This window comes from Ixodes scapularis, unplaced genomic scaffold, assembly GCF_016920785.2.
Source record: "Ixodes scapularis isolate PalLabHiFi unplaced genomic scaffold, ASM1692078v2 PGA_scaffold44__24_contigs__length_19508400, whole genome shotgun sequence".
NCBI lineage: Eukaryota > Metazoa > Arthropoda > Arachnida > Ixodida > Ixodidae > Ixodes > Ixodes scapularis.
The window spans coordinates 4230486-4251151 of record NW_024609873.1 but is presented as its reverse complement, the minus strand read 5'-3'; the positions used below and the strand labels follow the sequence as shown (position 1 = coordinate 4251151).

Below are 20666 nucleotides of genomic sequence, written 5' to 3'. Positions count from 1 at the left end.
CGTTAAAGGGGCCCTGCAAGGACTTTTTTACTGGTTCTTAATTTGCACCGAACCTGAGCGCACTGAATGTAGTAACTTAATAAAACTTTTCTTTTCTCGAATTTCGCTTTATTCTAAAAGTTGTAGGCAAATTAAAATTACAAAACCAAGCAAAAAATAACCTCCTTCATGACGTCCTTGGTTACTTGACTAGCCGTGAACTAGAAAAGGGGTAGTGAGCTCAGCGAGCACTCACGGCTGCCGCACTCGGTGTTGACGGCTCGGGGCGCCACTAAAGCATGTTCTGGATAGGCTGTATGAAGCAGGCAGCCAGGGCTGCTCACATTGTGTTTGCTGCGCGATTAAACACTAATTCGGCATGACACTTCATTAGCCACAAATGACAGTAAACACGGGGTAAAGATCAGTTCTGAACGGAAGCCACTTCACGCTGCCATACCTCCAAAAGGCCAAACCGCAAGCCAAAGCTGCTTGCTGAAGGCCTTGGGAGTGTAAGGAACCGATCGGATCCTCCAGTTCGCACAACGGCAGCGCCGCCGCATACATCCGGGATCTTTCTACGCTCGCCGCTCGTTGGCGCCTGATCCCACTACAGCTTTCTAGTATGCGCCGCCTTTTCCATCACTTGGTGGCGGTTATGTCGACGGGTCATTTCTTTTTTCCATACTTTCTAAACTGCATTTGTTTCTTTTCAGATCTAAAATAGTGAACAAAAACTACTTTTATAAATAATTGAAACGGTTTGCGACACTTGTAATTTGTATTTCGACAAAAAAAGAAGCTTTTAGCGGCTCTGACCAGTAGTCAGCCCAGGACCTAAGACGTTACATATCGCGCGCTTTCGGCACCGCAAGTCGCCCCCGTAGGTAGAGGAGGTTTCCGCGTCGTCCGGTTAAAATATGACGCACTGATATTTAGTTACTCTCTCCGTGCCCGCTGACTTGCCCGAACCCCAAGGGACGTGGTAACCGCAAAAAAGGTAGGCACTTAAGTATGATTGCAGGGCCCCTTAAAACTGTCAACTCTCCCGAAACGTATGAATTGTTTATACTAACATTAATTTTAAAGAAACGAAGTGCTAAAACTGTGGGAAGTAAATAAATTGTGTTGTGCTCAGCTCTTCGTACACAGAAAACCATTGGGAAACATGACATTATTTACCTGTTCAAAAACATCTGTATTCAAAGTTTAAAAAAAAAAAGTATTTCGGACCAACTCGCCTGTTTAAGAAATGACTTCTACATCCAATGTTCCTCATAATTCACATTTTAAATGAGTCAACAATCAATACAATTTAAATGAGTCAACAACAGGTCAACATTGCATGTCTCCCTCCATTTCATGATGTCGAGGGAGGCACGCCAAAGCTGTCCAGGTGGTGTGGGCTCCACTAGGGTGCCTTCACGCGCACTTTCATTTTCATCGCACCGCTTTGGTTTCTTTTTTTGCTCAGAGGCACGCAAAAGAGCGCCTCTTGGCACAAATGTTTAGCGCTCGCTGTGTTACGACGACGTTTAGTTCTCAGCTTTTTTTGTTTATTTTCCTCGGCTCGACCGAAGTTGCAACAGCTCCGTTGCGGTGCATTGGAGCGTGCGGTACGACGGTTCTTTTCCAGAATCGTTCTGGTCACGCTGGCTCCGTCCCATCCGATCCTGAGGGAAGGAAAGACGGCGACCAAGGTGAACTTCCAAGTGAACGAAAAACTCAACCGCCTCTCCAACCAAGTCTCCGGCAAGTGGAAAAGGGTGAGTGCTCCCGACACCAGTGGTGCAGAGCGTTCGACAAATGTCGACAGGTACCACCATCGTTGCCAGGTGCTTAACTGCTGCTGCAAGGTATAGACGCACCTGCGAGGTTGCGTCGGCTTCCGTAGTTGCCAACAGTCTAAGGGACGCGGGACATGGTGAGTCCCAGGGGTCTACATATCATTCCGCAGCAAATCACATGGCGGCATTCAGCCGACGACACCGAAGAGCAAATTTCGAAAGGAGCAGCGTGACCCTAATCGGTCACACCTTGCGTTTTTTAAACTGTCGGTGACAATAGTGCGCATTAGGTTTCTGAAGTTGCATCTCAATTTAACCATGCCCAGAGGTTTTAGCCTAAGGCCTTAAAACAAGGCTTTTGCTCAAGAGGTCTTCGTCGCGTCATTAATACGTGCTTCACACGCCGGTGCACATGTCGTTGTAAATATGAATAATGCGAACAAAATGTTGTTCATTAGAGGCATGCAAACGATTTGCGCGAAGAGTGTACCATAGATGCCCGCACGGGCCGACATGTTGGATTTCGGCCCAGCCCGACCCGCTGTCTCTTGGGCCGCCCACGGCCCGCCATTCGTTTTTGACAACCGGCCTGGCACTAATTTTCATGGGCCCATTGAGGCCCGCTTCTTTTCTCCCAGTACTAATAATGTACAAATTGTGAGGCAGCTCGCTCGCCACTGCTACATGTGTTGACTACTGCACCCGAGAGTCAGTGCCGTAAGCATCCTTTTCTTCTTTCCTTTTTGCTGTTATTTTTTGTTTGACCATTGTGCAAGCCCATGCACCCCGTTACGAAAAAAAAAAAAAAAAAAAAAAGAAATCATTTTGTTTTTTTTACGACCAAACCCGCATATTGAAAAGGAGGGAGAAATAAAAACGCCAAGCAACAGTAAACGAAACCATGTACTAAAGTTGAAAAGGGCATGTCGCGACGGTCTTGGACAAAGCACTGGCAAAGTTCTAAATTGCCCGCTGGCGCTATTCCCAACCTAAAAAAAAGAATGGAAAAAATATTGCTGTCTCTCGCGGTGGTCTTTGAGAAATTGTTTAGGAAGAGCCTCGAGGGAGCCCTTTCACCCATACCGTGAACGCACGCCCTCGTACCTACAGATGGTTTACGCTTGCTAGGATGATGTTTTGGAGTTTGTAGCGTCCCGTTCAACGCTTCTACGGCCTTATTTTACGAAATCCAAATTTCTGTTCAGCATCCCTTTCAGGGTGTCGAACCGGAACCGAACCGAAAACCGGAACCGAACCGGTATTTTTTCCGGAACTGAACCCGAACCCGAACCGTTATATTGTTATCGCGATGAACCCGAACCGGAACTGAACCAGAAAAAAAATAACGGTTACCGGCTCATGTCAAAACGGTTCGGCCATGCGCTGTTGACAATGAATGTGCTATCAATGCCATTTGTTTTTTAAGTGCCGTCAACTGACGGCACCTCTTCTATTTTAATATTTATCCTCTTACGTTTTTCATATTCCCTATCTTGTTTAATGAAAACTTTTTTAAGGGTCTAATTTGAGTTACCGAAGGCTAGTTCAAATAAAGAAAGCTGTATTTTCTCCCCACTGTTCCTACAATTGCTTACACGCCGAGGTGCTGGGGTAGTTAGCGAGTTCTACTTGTAAGTGGGTTTGTAAGGAGGTCGCGGATTTTACAGCTACTGCGTCGGACCCAATTAGATGAAGTCCGAATGCGTAAACGTCGGTGAGGTAACCTTTGAGTGCACATAAAGAAACCATTCCTGGTAGAAATCCCTGAGCCTTACACTACGATGTATCCCGTTTCGTATGTGCTGATTTCAGATGTTTTATTTGTAATTTATTTTGATGTTGCAATTTGTCATTTATAATTTCCGAACCGGTTCGCGAACCGGTTCAGCGCCCCGAACCGGTTCGCGAATCAAATTAATCGAACCGGAACTGAACCGGAACAAAATAAATTTACCTGAACCGTAACCAAACCCGTATTTTTTTCGGTTCGACACACTGATCCCTTTAAAGGGGCAATACAACAATTTCAGCTTCGAAAAAATTCCCAGTTTTTAATGTTTACATTGTTTATCTTACCAAAAGGAATAAAGAAACTGCCTCATTCTTTTTGAAATATTGCGATTCCATTGCACAATAGCAAAGCAAAGAGCGGGAAAATTTTGCATATTGGAGCCGCAGGTTGGCGGCCATGGGAGCTAAGGCGTGATGTCAACCTGGGTGCGTTGTAATAGGTTGGCAAGATGTGCCATTATGTGCTGAAGCTAAGGCTATTTTTTATAAATATTCTCGTCTCAACACGAGTAAATGCATCAAAAGCCTCATATCATCGATAAAATCATATTAAATTCAGTTTTAGTGGTGCCATCAGCCCGAGGTGAACAAACCCATTCCTCTCTCGAGTCTCACCCCGTCACTGCTACATCCAGGGGCGGATACAAGGGAGGGGCAACGGGGGCGGCCCCCCCCCCCCCCCCCCCAAACAGTGTTCTGGATCTGCCCCTCACTACATCAGTCCCACTTCCTTACAACAAGGCAAGCACTGTGCCTCGCCCCCTCTCCGCATCACTCAGACCAACCTTCAAGGTCGCTTCAAGGGCACTGACACACTTGCCGCCATCAGGTTGCTTCAAGGTGGTTGGTTGCGGTTTCAACTTGCACGTGGCTGTGTTGCTGTTTTATGTCGTTTTTGCTTAATTTTGTGATGCAAATGTGTCCTTTGTAGCCCACAACCATTTAAACAGTGCCACTGGGGCGCTTTGATAACTACAATATGGTTTCGTGCCTAAAAGAAAAACAACCGATGTACTGGGAAGATTACCATTGTCTTCCCCTGGAAATTAGTGTCTACGGCCGTACTTAAGACACTAATTTCCAGAAAAATAAACCAATGAAGAGACTAATATACATGAATGTGTAGAAGCAGGTCGACAGCTCGGTTAGTAATGTGCTGAATCGGGAAGAACTGACAAACTCCCGAGTTTACTACCCACTGTTTAGTTTTGTGGACACCCAAGTTTTAGGGAACTTTGCAGACAGTCTCACATAATGATGCAGAGAATTTATAAAAACAAGTAATATTGTCTCAAACTGTTTTATATTTAAAAAAATAAGTACTTGAAAAAAATTCTGAATCTGACCTATATAGGCCAAGTAGGAAATGTCCTTAATTATCATTTCTGTTTAGGAACTCATTAGCAGCATTTCACAGTATTGTCCCTAGGAAAATAACTATTTTTATATGAACATTTGCTTACAGCGTACTCACAATATGGTATAAGTGGCAGGCCAGTCAAATTAAACCTGACATTTATCTTCCTTAAAATTGGCCAAATAAAATTGAAGGAGCTGTGCAACAATTTCAGTGCTTTGCTTAAATAATTTGGGTCTTGGTGTCTCGACCTTACTGAAGTAAAAAACAAAAACTGCTTTTGCCTGCATGTCCCAGTTTGTATTTCAAAAATGGACAAAGATTGAGGCTTTCGGCACCTCTCAACACCTTCACCATCTTCCGAGTCACGTACGCTGTGATGTGGAGGGGGGACGTGCGGGGTTCCGGTAAAGCTCTTTCTCTAGAGCCATCAGTGAGGAACGAGAACTCGCCCGCTCGCAACCACGTGGCCGGGTTTTTGCGCAGCGCAATCAACATGACGAAAGGAGGAAAGTGCCAACGTCCGGGTCCGGCCATCCCCATCTGGCTCTGCCCCCATCCCCCTCCGGCTTCTGGCGGCTGTTTGCGGTAGCAGATAGGGCTGACGGTTTTGTTGATCTCAGATAGATGGCGCCACTAGACCTCCGTACAATAAAAGTTTTGTCGTTGATTACCAGGTTTTTGATGCATTTATAGTTACGTTGGAATGACGAGATTTATAGAAAAATTACCTTTTACCTAGCAGGTATTTGCACAACTTGCTATCTTTTTACGAGTCCTCCATTGATGTAATGCTGCGTGGTTCTCACGGCCGCCGTTCGCGGCTGCAGGTCGGGAAATATTCTGAGTTTTGCCTCGCGAATACGCGGCAGAATCACAACTTTCACTGCGGAGTTGTTAAGGGCTAGGTTCCCCAGGATCGTGTCTGGTACCAAACAAATGACACAAAACTCTGGACAGCTACCGCCATCTATGAGCAACGGCGGCAACCAGACAACCGGCTTCCCTCCTCGCTCATCGCTCGAGCCTTTCCACTCCGGTGTTTACTAGAGTGAAAAGCTGAATTTCTCTATGCATCGTCCTAGATGTCGTCCTCAAGGTCATCTTAGAAGTCGTCCTTGAGGTCGTCCTAGACGTTGCCTTGAGGCTGTCGAGAGGTAGTCCTCGAGATTGTTCTAGAGGTCATCCTTGAGGTCATCCCTGAGGTCGTCCTAAACGTCGTCCTTAAAGTCGTCCCTGAGGTCGTCCTCGAGGTCGTCCTAGAAGTCGCCCTTGAGGTCTTCCTTGAGGTCATCCAAGAAGTCGTCCAAGAAGTCGTCCTTGAGGTCGTCCCACCATAGTACAGCTTCGCTGGTCTTCCTTCTTCCCCAGAATGGAAAGGCTGAAAGTTTTTGAATCAAGGAGATGTGTTTTCTGTTCTTTGTGACTAGTAGATAAACAATGTGAAAAGTAGGAGATGCAAATTCTTTCAACGTTAAAATCGCTGCACAGCTCTCTAAAGGGTGCAGGAAAGTACCTTGACAAGTTTAGCTGAAGTCTAACGCTAAGCGTCACTTTATGGACCTGTGTAAACATATCTTTACTTGTTTGAACAGATGTGCTTTGTAAATTTTGACGTCGCCCACTAAATGTAAATCTCTATTCGCCATTGACAACGCTGGACTCGGCTGATTTTTACACAGACGGCTTATTTTTGCGGCGTCAATTATTGAGGACTCCAGACACTGCCAAGTGTTAGAACGGCATATGCAAAACCTCTGTGCACACTAGAAGAAAAAAAAAAAGTTGTTGATATTGCGTTTGTGTTGAGCCCAAACAGTTTTGGATTGGCACAGGAAGGTGACGCTATTTCCTTGCATACACTATTCTAAAACTCGCTACTCAAGCTATCGGTGAGTTTTCTACACGAGAAGTCCCAACTTTTGTGTTAAAATAAATTATCGTATTTACTCGAATGTAACGCGACCACGATTGTAACGCAAGGACTGACTTTTCACAGCGCAAAAAAAAAAAAAAAAAAAAAGAACACGAATGTAACGCGAGTTAAGTGAGGGGAAAAAAGTACCTTAAAAAGTACTACAACGTGGTCCACGGAAGCCTTTTCGGAAGGGTTCACACTTGAAGAGCACTTCACGATGGAGCCTCCACCCACGGATAGTCGATTCTGTCACATCTACCCGTCGAGCCGCGGCAGAGTTTCCGATTTCCTCAGCCATCATAATTGCACTTCTTTTAAAGCGGGCGTCGTACTGAGCTTGTCGCGTCGCCATTTGCTCGAGTCCAGTCGCTGAAGCACGTAGCAGCAGCTCACAAAACACGGACAACACGGGCACATGGATACGGTAACCCTAACAGAAAGAGAAAGCATTGTTAAGGTAACCTGTAACTCTAATATGGGCGCAACGAGTCGCAAACAAGAATAGGATCGGATTGGCTGTTTCCAGCGCGTATATGTTGCCAGAAAAAATTTAACGATAGCGAGATTTGTCATAGCCATTTTAAAGAGTCTGTGCTGCGACACCGCCAAGGCAAATTTTGAGGCGTTTCGATTATAACACGAACCCCCAAATTAGGTAAGGGAAATTTGAAAAAAAAACTTGCGTTACATTCGAGTAAATACGGTAATTAAATTGAACTGGTTATTTAAGGGGTACGGAAACCAAATTCTGGATCTCATCTTTGCTTAAACATGATTTCGCTCCTTGTCTTTGTTATTATCATTCCCTCCTGTGTGCACTCAGGGTGACATGAAACAAATCAATGGAAAAGAATTTTCTGAGTAGCGTCAAAGGAGCAGCACAAACGTGAGTGCTTGAAAGCCTCTCTTCATATAAGTGGCGGTCGAGTGGCCAGCCTCATGGCCTGTATGTAGTTTTGAAACACTGCTGCTAGATGGCACAAAATACGTACAAGGGTCTATTGGTCACTTTTGTATTCACGGCAAAAGCAAACCTGCCTCGGAACACGGCCTCTTACATTGGATGATAAGCCTGTCTCAAAGATGGGACCGCCATTTGTGGTGTGTTAGGAATTTGCCGAGAATATTAAATGGTATGTGAGCCTCATTAGGGTCAGGTTGCAGTCTTATCGAAAATTATGTACAATCCATTTCACACCACTTAGTGTAGCATTGTATAAACGGTGACCTACTCTTTGGTCGGGTCAGGTACAAAAGTGCTGTTGTAATAACTATATGTTGTTTATGCCACAGCTTTATCTTCAGCCAGATTTGTTGGTAAAATAGTGCATAGTACTATTTACTTACTATTTGACTGGGCAAACTCCTGGAACATGTCATTTTCCTTTATATTATATCTTTTCTCGAAACTACTACATAGTTCCTTTTCAGAAAAAGCGACTCCAGTGAAAATTAGCTTCATTTCTTTACTACCGTAACATCCCGGGAGATAGTCCACCTAGAATCGAAAGCAAATTGGGCGAAAATAAGAAGAGGGCTAACTTTCGGGGGGCAATAAAAAAAAGTTTAGAAAATGCTAGTTTAAGTTTTTGTGACCTGCAAAACTTGTAATCGCAGGATGGGCCGATGAACCAGGTTTCATCGTAGGAACCAGTGATGAAGACTGACATCTGACATCCTATGCGGGGCCCTTACTTTCTCTTATTGACATTAGCAACCCACTGAACAACATTGTTTTATCCATAGAACTGTTATTTTTTTATGATTTTGTTATGTACTATTATCAAATTTCTAGACCTGACTAGCTTGAAAATTCCGCTGTGCAAAACAATGCACCTTTTTCCAGTGAGCTTCTCTGCATGCATACACCCTCTCTCTTGCCCTTGCTTCCCGCTGTCACCATTTTTGCAGGGTACAGTTCCGCCTGACCAACATATTCACCACATATTTTTACGTGTATGTCGTTTTTCTTGACAATTCCTTTTTAGCCATAAGTAGTATGGGGCATAAAAAGCAATGGAAACCGATACGACTGCACGATGCCAATCTGTTCTGACAGGTGGAGGCATGTTGAACTGCCCTTCATTTGTAGTTCACAGGTAACTCCCCAGATGGTGCCTGTGACTCGGAGAATGTCTATTAAACACTGACACCCCCCAAACAATTTTTTTAATTTTTTGCCAGGCAATTTATGATGGTGTCGGAAGACTACCCAAATAATATTTTGTAATAGAGTCACACATAGTAATTTTAATGAAGCTGAAAAATGCAGCTGCTTGAAAACAAAACCGAAACCCGTGCACAGTGGTTGGAGAAGTGGAGAGGAGAGAGTCAGTGGTGGAAGTTAGGTGGCTGCTGCTGACCGTGCGCTTTTTTTTTCCCCTTCCGTTTCTTTTTTTTTTTTCTGCGTAGCATATGACATGTGTGGCGGGGAACTATTAGCTGTGCGATTGCTTTAGCAGTTATGTTTGTTCCGCTCGCTGCTCTGCAGTTTAAGTTGAGTTGTTTTGTACATTGAAGAGTTGGAGATGAGTAGTGAGTGCCCGTGGTGAATACCCGAGATAGGCTCCGAAAAGAATACACCCAAGATGTTGCGTGAAGAGCTGGCTCACAGGTTCTGCGTCCGAAAAGAAGTGGCATTGTGTAACAGAGTTTCCGAAAGACCAACGGGATCGGGACCAATGGCTGGCTGCAATTCCTGTAGAATATTTACGGGCACCTCGGAAAGCGGACACTACCCGATTTATATGCTCCTTGCATTTTGTGGAAAGTGATTACATTGAGTTTGCAGGTGTCAAAAAGGAAATCGCGTACCATTTAGTTCAGCAATGTTTCGTCCACAACATTTATTTTTTTTTGTTTCAGTGATAAATGTAAAAAAAAAGAAATGTAAATATCGCAAAATGTTTGAAAAAAACAAAACAAATAACGGTACGCTTACACTCGGCACTGAACCTGTGACCGCTGCCTGTGAAGCGGACATCTTGCCACTGAGCTGCTGGGGAAACTCTTTGAAGTAATGCAGCCGGTCGACTGTAGGTCGGAAAGTTTGCTGCAAATTTCGCTCCAGCAAAGGCACTCCTGGGTCGAAGTCGGGCTGCACCACGCATTGGCCACCTTCGCACCTAGTAAAGAAATCGTACGCGTGCATATTCAACTCCAAGTATGCACTTTGTTCTTGAGGTTTGCGCGAGCGATGTCTTCAGCCCCGAGAAGGGGGCGACGGCTCGGCAATGTCTTAGTGCAAATCGGCTTGGTGGTGAGGCATGTCGTACGGGATGAATACCAATTCTTTTGATCGGTCCAAAATTTACTTTTCAAAGGAAGACAGAATTTGCCGGTGCCGCGAACGACAGTTCTGAAGTAGAGGTTCTACACCCTTCATCCACTGCCATCGCCGTCCCCGCGAATCCCACGATACGCGAAACGACGCCATGTTGAGAATTATGCAGTAAATGCACAAAATGCTTCCGGTTCTCTGTGCAACTTTCTTGTCAATCAATCTATTTGCAGCTTTTTAGAAACCAGAAAAAATGGGTTTCATATTTTTTCTATTTTTGATATTGAGTGTGTGCCTTCAATGACCAACGACTGATTAAATTTGGTGGTTGTGTCTAAACCTTAGAAAACGGCCCCTGACCACAAAGAAGAGAGTGAGCGCGACTCAGACTGGCCAGTTCTTGATCGACGGTTTTTGGGCGAAAAGAAACCGAATTTCAAGCCGCAAATTCTGTTCTGGGTAGTTGGGCTCTCATATGTCACGTACAACTAAAATCCCGGGCGAGCATAACTACCCTGTCAGTGTCCCTTTAAGACGACTTAGACTTCACTTTGCGTCGTCAGTTTGGAACCGTCATGTCAGCTCGCCCGTCCTTGGATGTTTTAAGGCCATCCTAAATCGTTTCATGTATTTTATTTTTTGCAACTGCTCCTTTACTGCTTGTGTCAGTGTAACCAGGTGTAATCTTTGCTCAACCGATATTTCACCACAGCGTAAAATCTCTCGTCTTTGCCTTTTTCACAAACTCCATCCTTCTGACTGGACATTTAATGATTTTGTTTTGTTGGCACTGTTGTACCAATTTGCACTTTGTCTTCCTCCCTGAACATCCACCATTCGGAACCACGTTGACCGAAGGCGCTCGTTATTGACGACATCGCGTGCACTCACTTGACGCTGTGATTGGCCGTTACGCTTCACTGTCCTTCTCCCAGCCCTTTCTCCCCCCCGTTGCATTGCATGACACCAGTGAGCTTCTCTGCATGCATACACCATCTCCCTTGCCCTTGCTTCCCGCTGTCACCATTTTTGCAGGTTACAGTTCCGTGTGAGTGTCTGTTTAAGTAGAAACACCACCTAACCTCTGTCGCTTCATCACTGATGCCAGTGTCTTCAAATCTGCCATTTAGAATCATTCGATGTAAACCCCTTCTTAGTTTGCTTTTTTTTTTTGTTTTGTTTTTCTTCGCCCACTTTTTTGTGTAATGTTATTGCTTTGAGAACAAGCAAATGAATACAGTAAATAAACATTGTCGATTATCCTAGCCATGCTGTTAGCAAAAACCATACCATGAGTGTCCATTTAACCCCCTAAGTGGCAAATTTTTTTTTGCAAAAGTAACCTAAAAGTGCCTTTTTTTTATTTTGAATTGTTATTCCTTTAATATTACACATAAAATTTGAAAAGTTTATTACGCAAAAATCAGCGGAGGTGAAAAAAATATTTGCCAACTAAAACGAGTGCTGCCATCTATGATCAGCTCCGCAAAACTACTCGGACGAGCCTAGCTCATCCGTGGAATTGAGGGCTACTGAAAAAACCACTGGACGAGCTGGGCTTGTCCACGGCATTTTTAGCCAGAAAGTGGCCGACGAGCTCAGCTCGTCCAAGGCACTTAAGGGGTTAAGTAGAAACACCACAAAGCAGACGAGAAAATTTGAGAAAAATTAGAGTGATATTCGATGCACTTACGGGGCTACCTGCTTTTTATCTCTCAAAAGAATTTGAAGAAATGTTTATTGTGTTTGCGATTTTTTTGGCTTCGGAGACACATATTTCCTCTTAAAGGAATTCTCCCCTCGACTGTCGTTGCAACTTGCACGTGCTGCAGGGAGGCCAGAAGCTGCAGAAGGAGTCTGCAATGTGCATTGTTTCCTGCGCGGACGGTTCGGAGTACACGCTGGTCAGCACCGTTCCCGGCGCGCTCATGGAGGTCAACGACCGGCTCACCACGGCCCCCGAGCTCCTCACCCAAAAGGTAAGGCACCTCCCGCAGACAGTTTATGAGGCGGCGGTGTACTCAAGTCTCACTAACTGCCCGAGTTACGACACTGTGGTGCATGCAACGCGTCCCCCACTGGCGTGATTATTACGTCCCAACGAGTGGTCTCGCGATTTACACCTGATGACATCGTAGAGGCGTCACGTTGTCGCAGACCGCGATCCTGGCAGTGTAGGGGCAGCAGTGGTGGACGCAACTGGTATCTAATTATCACGTGATTGAACAATTAATTGGCAATTGCTAACTGACTTAGGTCATAAACAAAGTGCTCTATGGTCCTAAACGATTCCCACTGTCCTTTAATAGCCCTATTCCCTCGCCGTGACGTCGGGGTCTTTTAAAGTGTTTCCTACAGGTTCGGGCCCGGGGTCCAGTCCCAATTTCGGGTGTGCGCTTTAATCCTCATCATGAATTATGCTGGTGTGCCACCTGCTGCAAAAAGATGGAGGCTATTTTCGCGCCATCTGTCGAAGGTAAATGAACTTGCGGAATGCTGTCATTTTATCGTTCGTGGGATTGCGTCGCGCGGGCGTCATCTGAATAGAAAATATTGATCCTTGTTATTAGGCACTCAGTCCGCTTTGGACCCTGCTCTAGATCGGTCGTTCAAAATGAGCGTCAATTTTATGTGAACCTTTTCCCGAATGCCTCCTTTAGGATATTTTACGCTAATACTTTAAGTAAATTTAAAGTGCAATTGACCCATCCTATCCAGCTAAATCAACCTTAAGAGGTGGCCCTAGGAGAATTAAATTTTTCATTTAGCATAAAGAGTCTACAAGACCGTCTAACGAGAGTTTTTATTATTCTAACTAATGCTGGAAAAGTCGGAACAAGCAAGAAATATTCAAATTCCAGCAAAGCAGGGCTTTATTTTGTTAGTGAAAGCTGCACTGAAGGAACTGTTTGGTCCAAAAGCGAGCCTTGACAAAAAAGAAAATTGCTACTACCAGGGCCGTACCCAGAAAAAAATTTTGGGGGGGGTTTTCGTGGACAACGGCGGCCATTTCGAAAGTGTCTATTGTCTTATTTTCGCCTACGAATCATGTGCATCGGTGGCATATAATGGAGAGTTGCAGCAAACCGGAGAACCGGTCCCGGTTTGGTATCCGGTAGCCGACCGGCGCCACTGCGCGTGCGCAGAGGTGGAGATTAAAATCGGCTGGCTGCAAGTGCACCGACCAGGGCCGTACCCAGAAAAAAATTTCGGAGGGGGTCAGAACCCCCTAACCACCCCCTGGTTACGGCCCTGGCTATTACTTATGTTTCCAGTGAAATGATGAATTACACATGTCGTCGTCCTTGGCTAAAAAGCTCGGTTTTCCAAAGAAAATTTTCGCAACCGGTCAGGCTGTGTGGAAGGTCCCCCTCTTGTCTTATAAGGTATATTCAATTAAGGGATTGAGATAGAGCTGTCTAGGGTTAAGCATGTCGTGAAGCAGGAACACGTGGATCATGAGGGTTTTTAGAAATCAGCAGAAGACGTGATCCCAGCTATACATAATGCATACCAATCCCACTTTTATCTTCATAAGTCAAAAATACTCCTTCATTATAATCTCGCTGTTAAAGTTGTAGAGTTACAGATGCATGTCAATGGATGTATAGTGCAGGGGTGGACCGGCTGCGCCATTTGTGCCCTTTTGTGCCAGACGCATGTGTCTGCACCATTCTGCGCCATGTTGCAGAAACTGCGCCACAGCCAATACCTCGCACCATTATGTCTCGGGAGTCGCGAAAATCCGCACTATAAGCGGTACCGCACTATAACCAAAACATCAATTTTTCAGGCCAAAATACATGCCATGAGACAACTTACCTTTGTAAAAGAATTTATTTTATGTTGGATGAAAAATAAAGCTTAGTTTGAGGAAACTCTTTATATCACCAGACTAGTACAGTTCTGTCTCAAGTGTGTCACACATTTTGAAAGAAATGAGCGGCTTTTGCCTGGTGCAGCCTTTTAACGGCGTCGCGGGTTGCGGACGGACGTTGCGAGCGTTCAGGATTGCTAACCCTAATCAATTTTCTCCGGAGATGAAAACGCGTGAAAATTCGCGTCCTTCATACGGTACGCGCCAGTAATACCTTGAACTTTAGTACACGCATGAAATGCGCCAAATAAGAAATCCGGGCGATGTTCGAGGACACAAATGCTTAGAAATCACCACTGTAGTCGAAGTAAACAAACACGACGACACGGGCGTTTCTGCCGTCTTAAGAGCGCCACCACGACATCGCCGCACAAGTAGGTGGATCTTCCCTTCTAGTACGTGCTCGGTTATCAAAGCGACACACAACGAAAATTCAGTCAAGGATAGCGCTTCTACGCAGAACGATGAGATGCACGCCATCTACGACGACGATCACAACCGACGCCATGTTTGCGGAATAGAAGCAGCCGGTCCGCGACCGGCATGCAACGCGCGCGAACACTTCTCCTCGGCCTGCGATTGGTCTGTCGTTGCGGTTGTTTGTTTCTTTGTTTCCAACGCAGCGGAGAGACGCACGCACGTGAACGACTCGTGCGTGCGTCCCTCCATCGCTATGGCAACTGAAGCCTCTCTCTTCGCTTCTCCCCGTGTTTTTGAGCAACTTCCTTGCCCCGCGAGTGCAGCTTGTGGCTCGCGCCATCAGCGCTGTTATCTAGTGTCGCACAGGGAAGCGAGCTCGCTGCTCCGGTCGTCGGCGCGGTCGGCGGGCTGTGCCAAAAACCGCACTATAACCGGTATTTCCCTTCGCGCGCCTGCATTTTAAGCGGTATGTAATTACATGGAGTTCTATGGGAGGTAAACCGGTGGTTTAAAAAAACCGCGTTATACCCGGTCCTGCACTATAAGCGGTTACGTTGTAAGTGGTCTATACTGTAGTACTTCATCGTTAGAAGCTGGAACCACATACTCACTAGATAAATCGTGATTTGATAGAACTGAAACGCAGTCCGATCCAAAACCTTGCCGGCCAGCAGCTCTTACGCGAGCGGTAGATCTGCTCGGCATACTTTTACCTTGCTCCTGCTTATCGTTTCAAATACGATAACTTTGTTAATCATAGTTTGCTGCTTCGATATCGAGTTGCACAATAGGATAAACTCAAAATTCGTTGCCCTGTTCCTCCGTGCAACTGCACATATGTTGCTTACCCACGTCACATGGTTCGCACATATAATTACTATGTCGAGCACGTGTGGGTTGGGTGATAAGCAGTGCTGGTTGGCATCTTGAGCACCTGAAAGCCACTGAGAAAATATCAAGGATGCTATCTTCAGAAACATATGGTACTTGCTTTTTGATTCTCATTAAGGCTCACAAAGTTTCAAGTTTTCGCATCTGTTACATTGTTGTCCCATCTACATAGGTCCTTAACCACACATGTTCATCTCTGCTGCTAAGCACAATTGAAATTGCTCCCGTGCTCGTCTAAGACACAAGCTGAAGTGCAATGAAAACTGACCTGAGCTGCTCCTAGCCTGCTCCAGAATGTAGTTTTAGCTGCTCCCAACCTGCTCCAAAACAGTTTTTTTAGCTGCTGCCGTGGCTGCTCCCAAGTACATTTCATGAGTTCCACCCCTGATAGTGATCAACTCCCATTTATCACATATGCTTGGGTTTGGTAAAAGAAGCAATAGCGTATATACATCTTTTTCCGTGGCAGACACCGACGTCATCAATGAAGCAGAACACTTTGGGGGTGTTAAAGCTTGAGACTGGTTTCTTTTGCTGTAAAAAAACAAAATAGAATGGTAACATAATTGTTTAACTTGTTAAAGTGTATGAGAGAGATCGTAAAAAAGCTCAGCACTATTTGCTTGGAACTTGTTGTTGAGAACGGAACTTTCATTCCATTTCTAGATAGATTGGGTCGTGTGGCAGCCACCCTTCATTTTCGAAAATGCTCATGAGATTTTTTGCTATAAAAAGATTGCAGTAAAGAATAGTTCAGTCATTTTTTTTTTAACTGCTCAATGAAAGAGGAGGTTTTTTTTTAGATTATGCATGTAAGACAAGCTCCGTGCTGTTTGTCCCATTTTTCTGGCTCTGGGGATCAGAATTTGCTTCACTATGAAGGCGGGCCTTTTTTCCTGGTAGGTAGTGGCTTCCTCATGGACATGTATCGGAGATTATATCCTATAATTAGTAAGCAAGTGGCCCCATACCTAGGTCAAAAGCTTCTATCTACAGGTAAACATGTGGCCGAACAAATGAGACGAGGGTCATCTTTCAAAGACGTCATGAGGAAAGGTATTGGACGCATACCATACAACAAGCGACAAACTTTTGCATAAGCTTGCAGGAATATTTTTTTAGTTTTGAGGTGTTTGCTAGAAAATAGTCAAAGATAACTAAAGCACTTTTCGGGATCCAAGTTTTCGAGAATATTTTGAATAAATGTTACATCTGGATCTTTTCTGAAAAACATTTTTTGTGAAAGTAACCAAAAAATATTTCTTTCGGTTGGTTGTCTAACATTTTGTTTCGGCAACCGATTATTTTTTTCACCATAGTCGATTTGCCACATTGTGACGATCCACTAAATATTATTTTGCTCCATGGTTGAACGCGAAACTTCTCCCCCTCAGTTCCACAGCGTATGGCTGAAAATAATCCCGACGTCCACTAATATATAAAAAAAGGAATTGCTGTTGCCCTGAAACTTTACCGCGCAACAAGGAGTAAAATTGCGACAACATGTCCTGTAACCAACGTAGCGCCCGTGTCATTTATACGTCGCGATACGTCGATAATGGGGAATACAAACACAGTCTTGATGGTGTGGATGAAACGCATTGAAAAAGTTTTGAAGTCGTCGGCAGGTCGCACGTGGAACTGGTCAAACCTTGCAAAATCGTATCAACACGTACCCAACTCAACAAAGCGGCCATATTGTCACGAATGACAAGTGATGAGGCGTCAAATAACTGAGTAAACTAAATGTTTAATCAGGCGAACTTGTGCCCAAAATAAAGAAGGAAACAAACGATAACAGTAGGGCGTCGAAGTCGGCGAAAGAGCAGAGTCGAACGCTGGGGCGAAAACTGACTCCGCTCGCCTTGCGGAATTCCTTATGTACCCTCGTGGGTTTCTGGATCGTTCGGCGTAGAAGGTTCGGCGCGTGAAACATTTTAACCTCGAATCAGCAAGACGGTTCTCGAATTCACCAGAACCTTACCTTACAGTGTCAACAAAAATGCGTCTCCACGGCCAGGAATCGAACACTGGCTTTCAGCGTGGGAAGCAAGCGCGATAACCGTTAGGCCACGCGCGCACTGCCTGCTTGGCCAGTTGCGCGCGCGGCATTACTCCCCCCTTTAAAAAGTGCGTCTCCGCGGCCAGGAATCAAACCCTGGCTTTCAGCGTGGGAAGCAAGCGCGATAACCGTTAGGCCACGTGCGCGCTGCCTGCTTGGCCAGCTGCGCGCGCGGCAATATCATTTATACTTTCCACTTCGTTGACTGTAGCTAATGCAAACGCTGTCTTTATGGTGCGAGGCACCGTTCAGGTCCCTCTTGGAGCTTGTCTAGACTTGCATTTGACCTCATGAAGCTTACCTAGGGGAACCTGTCTAGGCTCGCTTTATCGAGAAAAAAGGAAACACGTGGAAGCAACGTCGACTTCCTGAATTAAAAGAAATCGGCTAGATGGAAGGAGAACAAGAATGTCTGACAAATCAATTTTATGATTAAGTGAGAGCACTCCTTTTTGCAAAATAATTTTGCAACTTTCTACGCATGTACTCATTGTTCATGCTCGAGCCCCTACGACATCACCCGCGGCCAATGGAAAATGCAGGTGCCTCACTCTCTGCTTCAGACGGGTCGTTTAAACAGAAAGTAGGACAGTCTCCTCTGTATGTCTGTCTTTCCCTTCTAGTGGAAATTTTGTTTCAGCTTTTGGACAAGCCACTTTTAAGAATTTCTGGATCTGGATAAGCAGCTGCGCAAAACTTCAAGCACACTACGAGATGCCTTAGGCCTTCTCTGTGACCAAGACGTTTTGTCGGCCCTTCGGAAGAAAACAAGTCTTCGGGGAGGACCTTCGCTGTGAGAATCTCCAATGCCTGACTTAGCTCGTAAACTAAAAGAATTGGAAAAATGTCCGCAATCCAGCTTCATAGAAATATCCAAAGTACCGTCGGATGGGAAAATTGTGGTTCTAGAAATCGTAAGAACAGAAACTAAGTATGGAGAGAGAACATTTGTAAAGCTCCTCATTGAGGACGAACTCAAGCAGGTTTTTCTCCCAAAGAGAATTGGAGAACTGACAGAAAAATATTTTGAGGAACTATCGAAAAAAAGAGATCTCTTGATGGAAAAGAGAAGCGGAAACTTGACTGACATTAGAGCATTACCAAGAACGAGGCTCGGGATTGATTCTTTCTTGTCGGGTTCAAAGTTTGCTCCATCAGCTTGGGACGGTTTCTTTCTCAGATCGTTGGTTGCACAAATTTTTTCTTACCAAAGAAACTTATCACAAACCACTATAGTAGCTTTGTGAATGTGAATCGGGGTCTTTACGAATGTGAACGAGACATGTGCTTTGTGTTTTTGGTGCTTGCGACTGGAGCTCGTCGCGAGCATCCTCATGCCGCAAACGTAAGTGCAAGTATATATACCGGAAAGTGTTTCCAGTTACCTTTCTGAAGGATGCAGGGGCCGTTTGAGTGAAAAAATGGTGTTTCAGTTAACGTCTTTGGTTTTGAGAGAGAAGTTCATCTGCCCGCTGAAAGTAGTTGATGACGAGTTAAGTAACCTTGTCGATCTCCTCCTTCTTGAAAACCGTTTTGTCGGCATCACAATGTTTGCAGGATTGTTTACGGATTTCTTTAACCTACGCATTCGTCGCAAGAGGTGCCTGACTGGGTTTCCAAAAACAAGAATCACTATCCGCCCACCTCTCAAAGTGCAAGGAAAAAACGCTGGTCGAAACTGTCTTCCCACGCAAGGTGGATGAACTCCACTTCTGGAGCACACACGTGTGGGTTGCTGTTCGTGTTTTTACGACGATAAAAAGAAGACGTTTGACGCCTGGGGAAATCCAAAGGGTTCTACTTATTTTCTCCTTTTTGGGGAGCAACCCCCACAAAGGAGCTGGTTCCCGGAGCCAGTCGCTATCGCTTCCCCCTCGCCATCTCCCCCGTGTCCTTGTCCTTGGGCAACGCGCTGCTCTCGGCCCGCCCGCGCAAATGTTGCTCGCTGCTTCGCTACTCGGAGCCTGCGGGCCGCTTGTCGCCGGCTGGGCGGTTACCGTCTTCGGGTGATGGCAAAGGCCGCCACAGTGGCCCCCCCTCCCCCTCCCCCCCTCAGTTTCTTGGCTTGAGTGTTGAGAAGTCAGGAGATGATTAACACATTCGAAACAAAATAGGGGCCCGTGTCACAGTCCAGCCCTTACGTTGAGAATCTGAGCTGGTTCAGGCACGCGACGGAGGTGAAGTGAAGGCCGAAGCTGTAGCCGGGCAGTTGATGAAAGCGGGTTTGATGCAGTCGACGGTGATGACTTGCTGCTGCCGTTGACATCTAAGGTCATTGTCTTTAGCACGCGTTCCAGTGCTTTAAACGGGCCATCGTATGTCGGTGTCAAAGTTTTCTTGACCAAATCGCGGCGGACGAAGGCATGGGTGAGCGTTGTCAGGTCCTGGGACATGAAAACCTTGCAGGGAGAAGTCGTTGGGAGGAGTGGGCTGGAGATGCTGGAAAGGCTTTCGCATACGATTCATGTAAGAGCTCGGCGATTGGACGGCTTGGTCATCCACATGAGGGAAGAACTCTCCCGGTAGCCATGCATCCTAGGTCGGGCTCAAAGGCACATCTGATACCGAGAAGTATGAGAGGAAGGTGCTGGAGCCAATGCATGTGGTCCTCCTGTGCTGTGAGTGAGGCCTTCAGCTGTCGGTGCAAACATTCCATCATTCTGTTGGCCGAAGGGTGGTAGGCTGTCTTTCAAACATGTGCGCCGAGAAGCTGAACCAGTGCCATGAACAGCGCACACTCAAACTGTCACCCTCGATCGGTGGTTATGATGGATGGGAAACCGTATTAGGATATCTAATGCAAGACCAAGGTGTTTGCAACCATCTTGGTTGTAACGTTGGGGATCGGTATGGCTTCTGGCTACCTTGTGTGCCTATCCATGCAGGTTAGGACACAGGTGAATCCTTGGCAAGGATCAAGAAGGATGTGGTTGAAGCTTGCCTTTGGGAGTGGAAAGCATATAAAGGAGTTTCGTTAATCTTAGTACCTTGGCACTGTAGGCAGCGCCTAGTCCAGTGGCGTAACTCTCATCCAAATGTGCTGTATCTTTTGCGAGAAGAATCCGAGAGGATGCCAGCCTCTTTCCATGTACTGCTGTAGGACGGCGCCGACCGCGATGCTCGAGGCATCCACCATCACACGAAGTGGGGCGTCGGCACGGGGGTGAACAAGGATGGTAGTGTCGACCAGGGCTTTGTTGGCGAGCGAGAAAGCAGACGCTGCTGCGTCCAACCGTGCGACCAGTGAGTTGGGCCCTTTTCTGGTGCATAGGAAATCATTTGGAGGCTGAAGAATCTGCTCACA

The 20666-nt window shown here is 45.7% G+C and overlaps 1 protein-coding gene across 1 annotated transcript in view; it reads left to right on the top strand.

Moving 5' to 3' along the window:
• The window catches only part of LOC8027830 (protein Abitram), a 77626-nt gene that overhangs the window by 15121 nt on the left and 41839 nt on the right, over window positions 1-20666 (top strand). The window contains exons 3-4 of the mRNA XM_029973457.4: window positions 1616-1745; window positions 11945-12091. Of these exons, the coding sequence (XP_029829317.3) occupies window positions 1616-1745; window positions 11945-12091 (277 nt within the window). The remainder of the gene's footprint in view (window positions 1-1615; window positions 1746-11944; window positions 12092-20666) is intronic.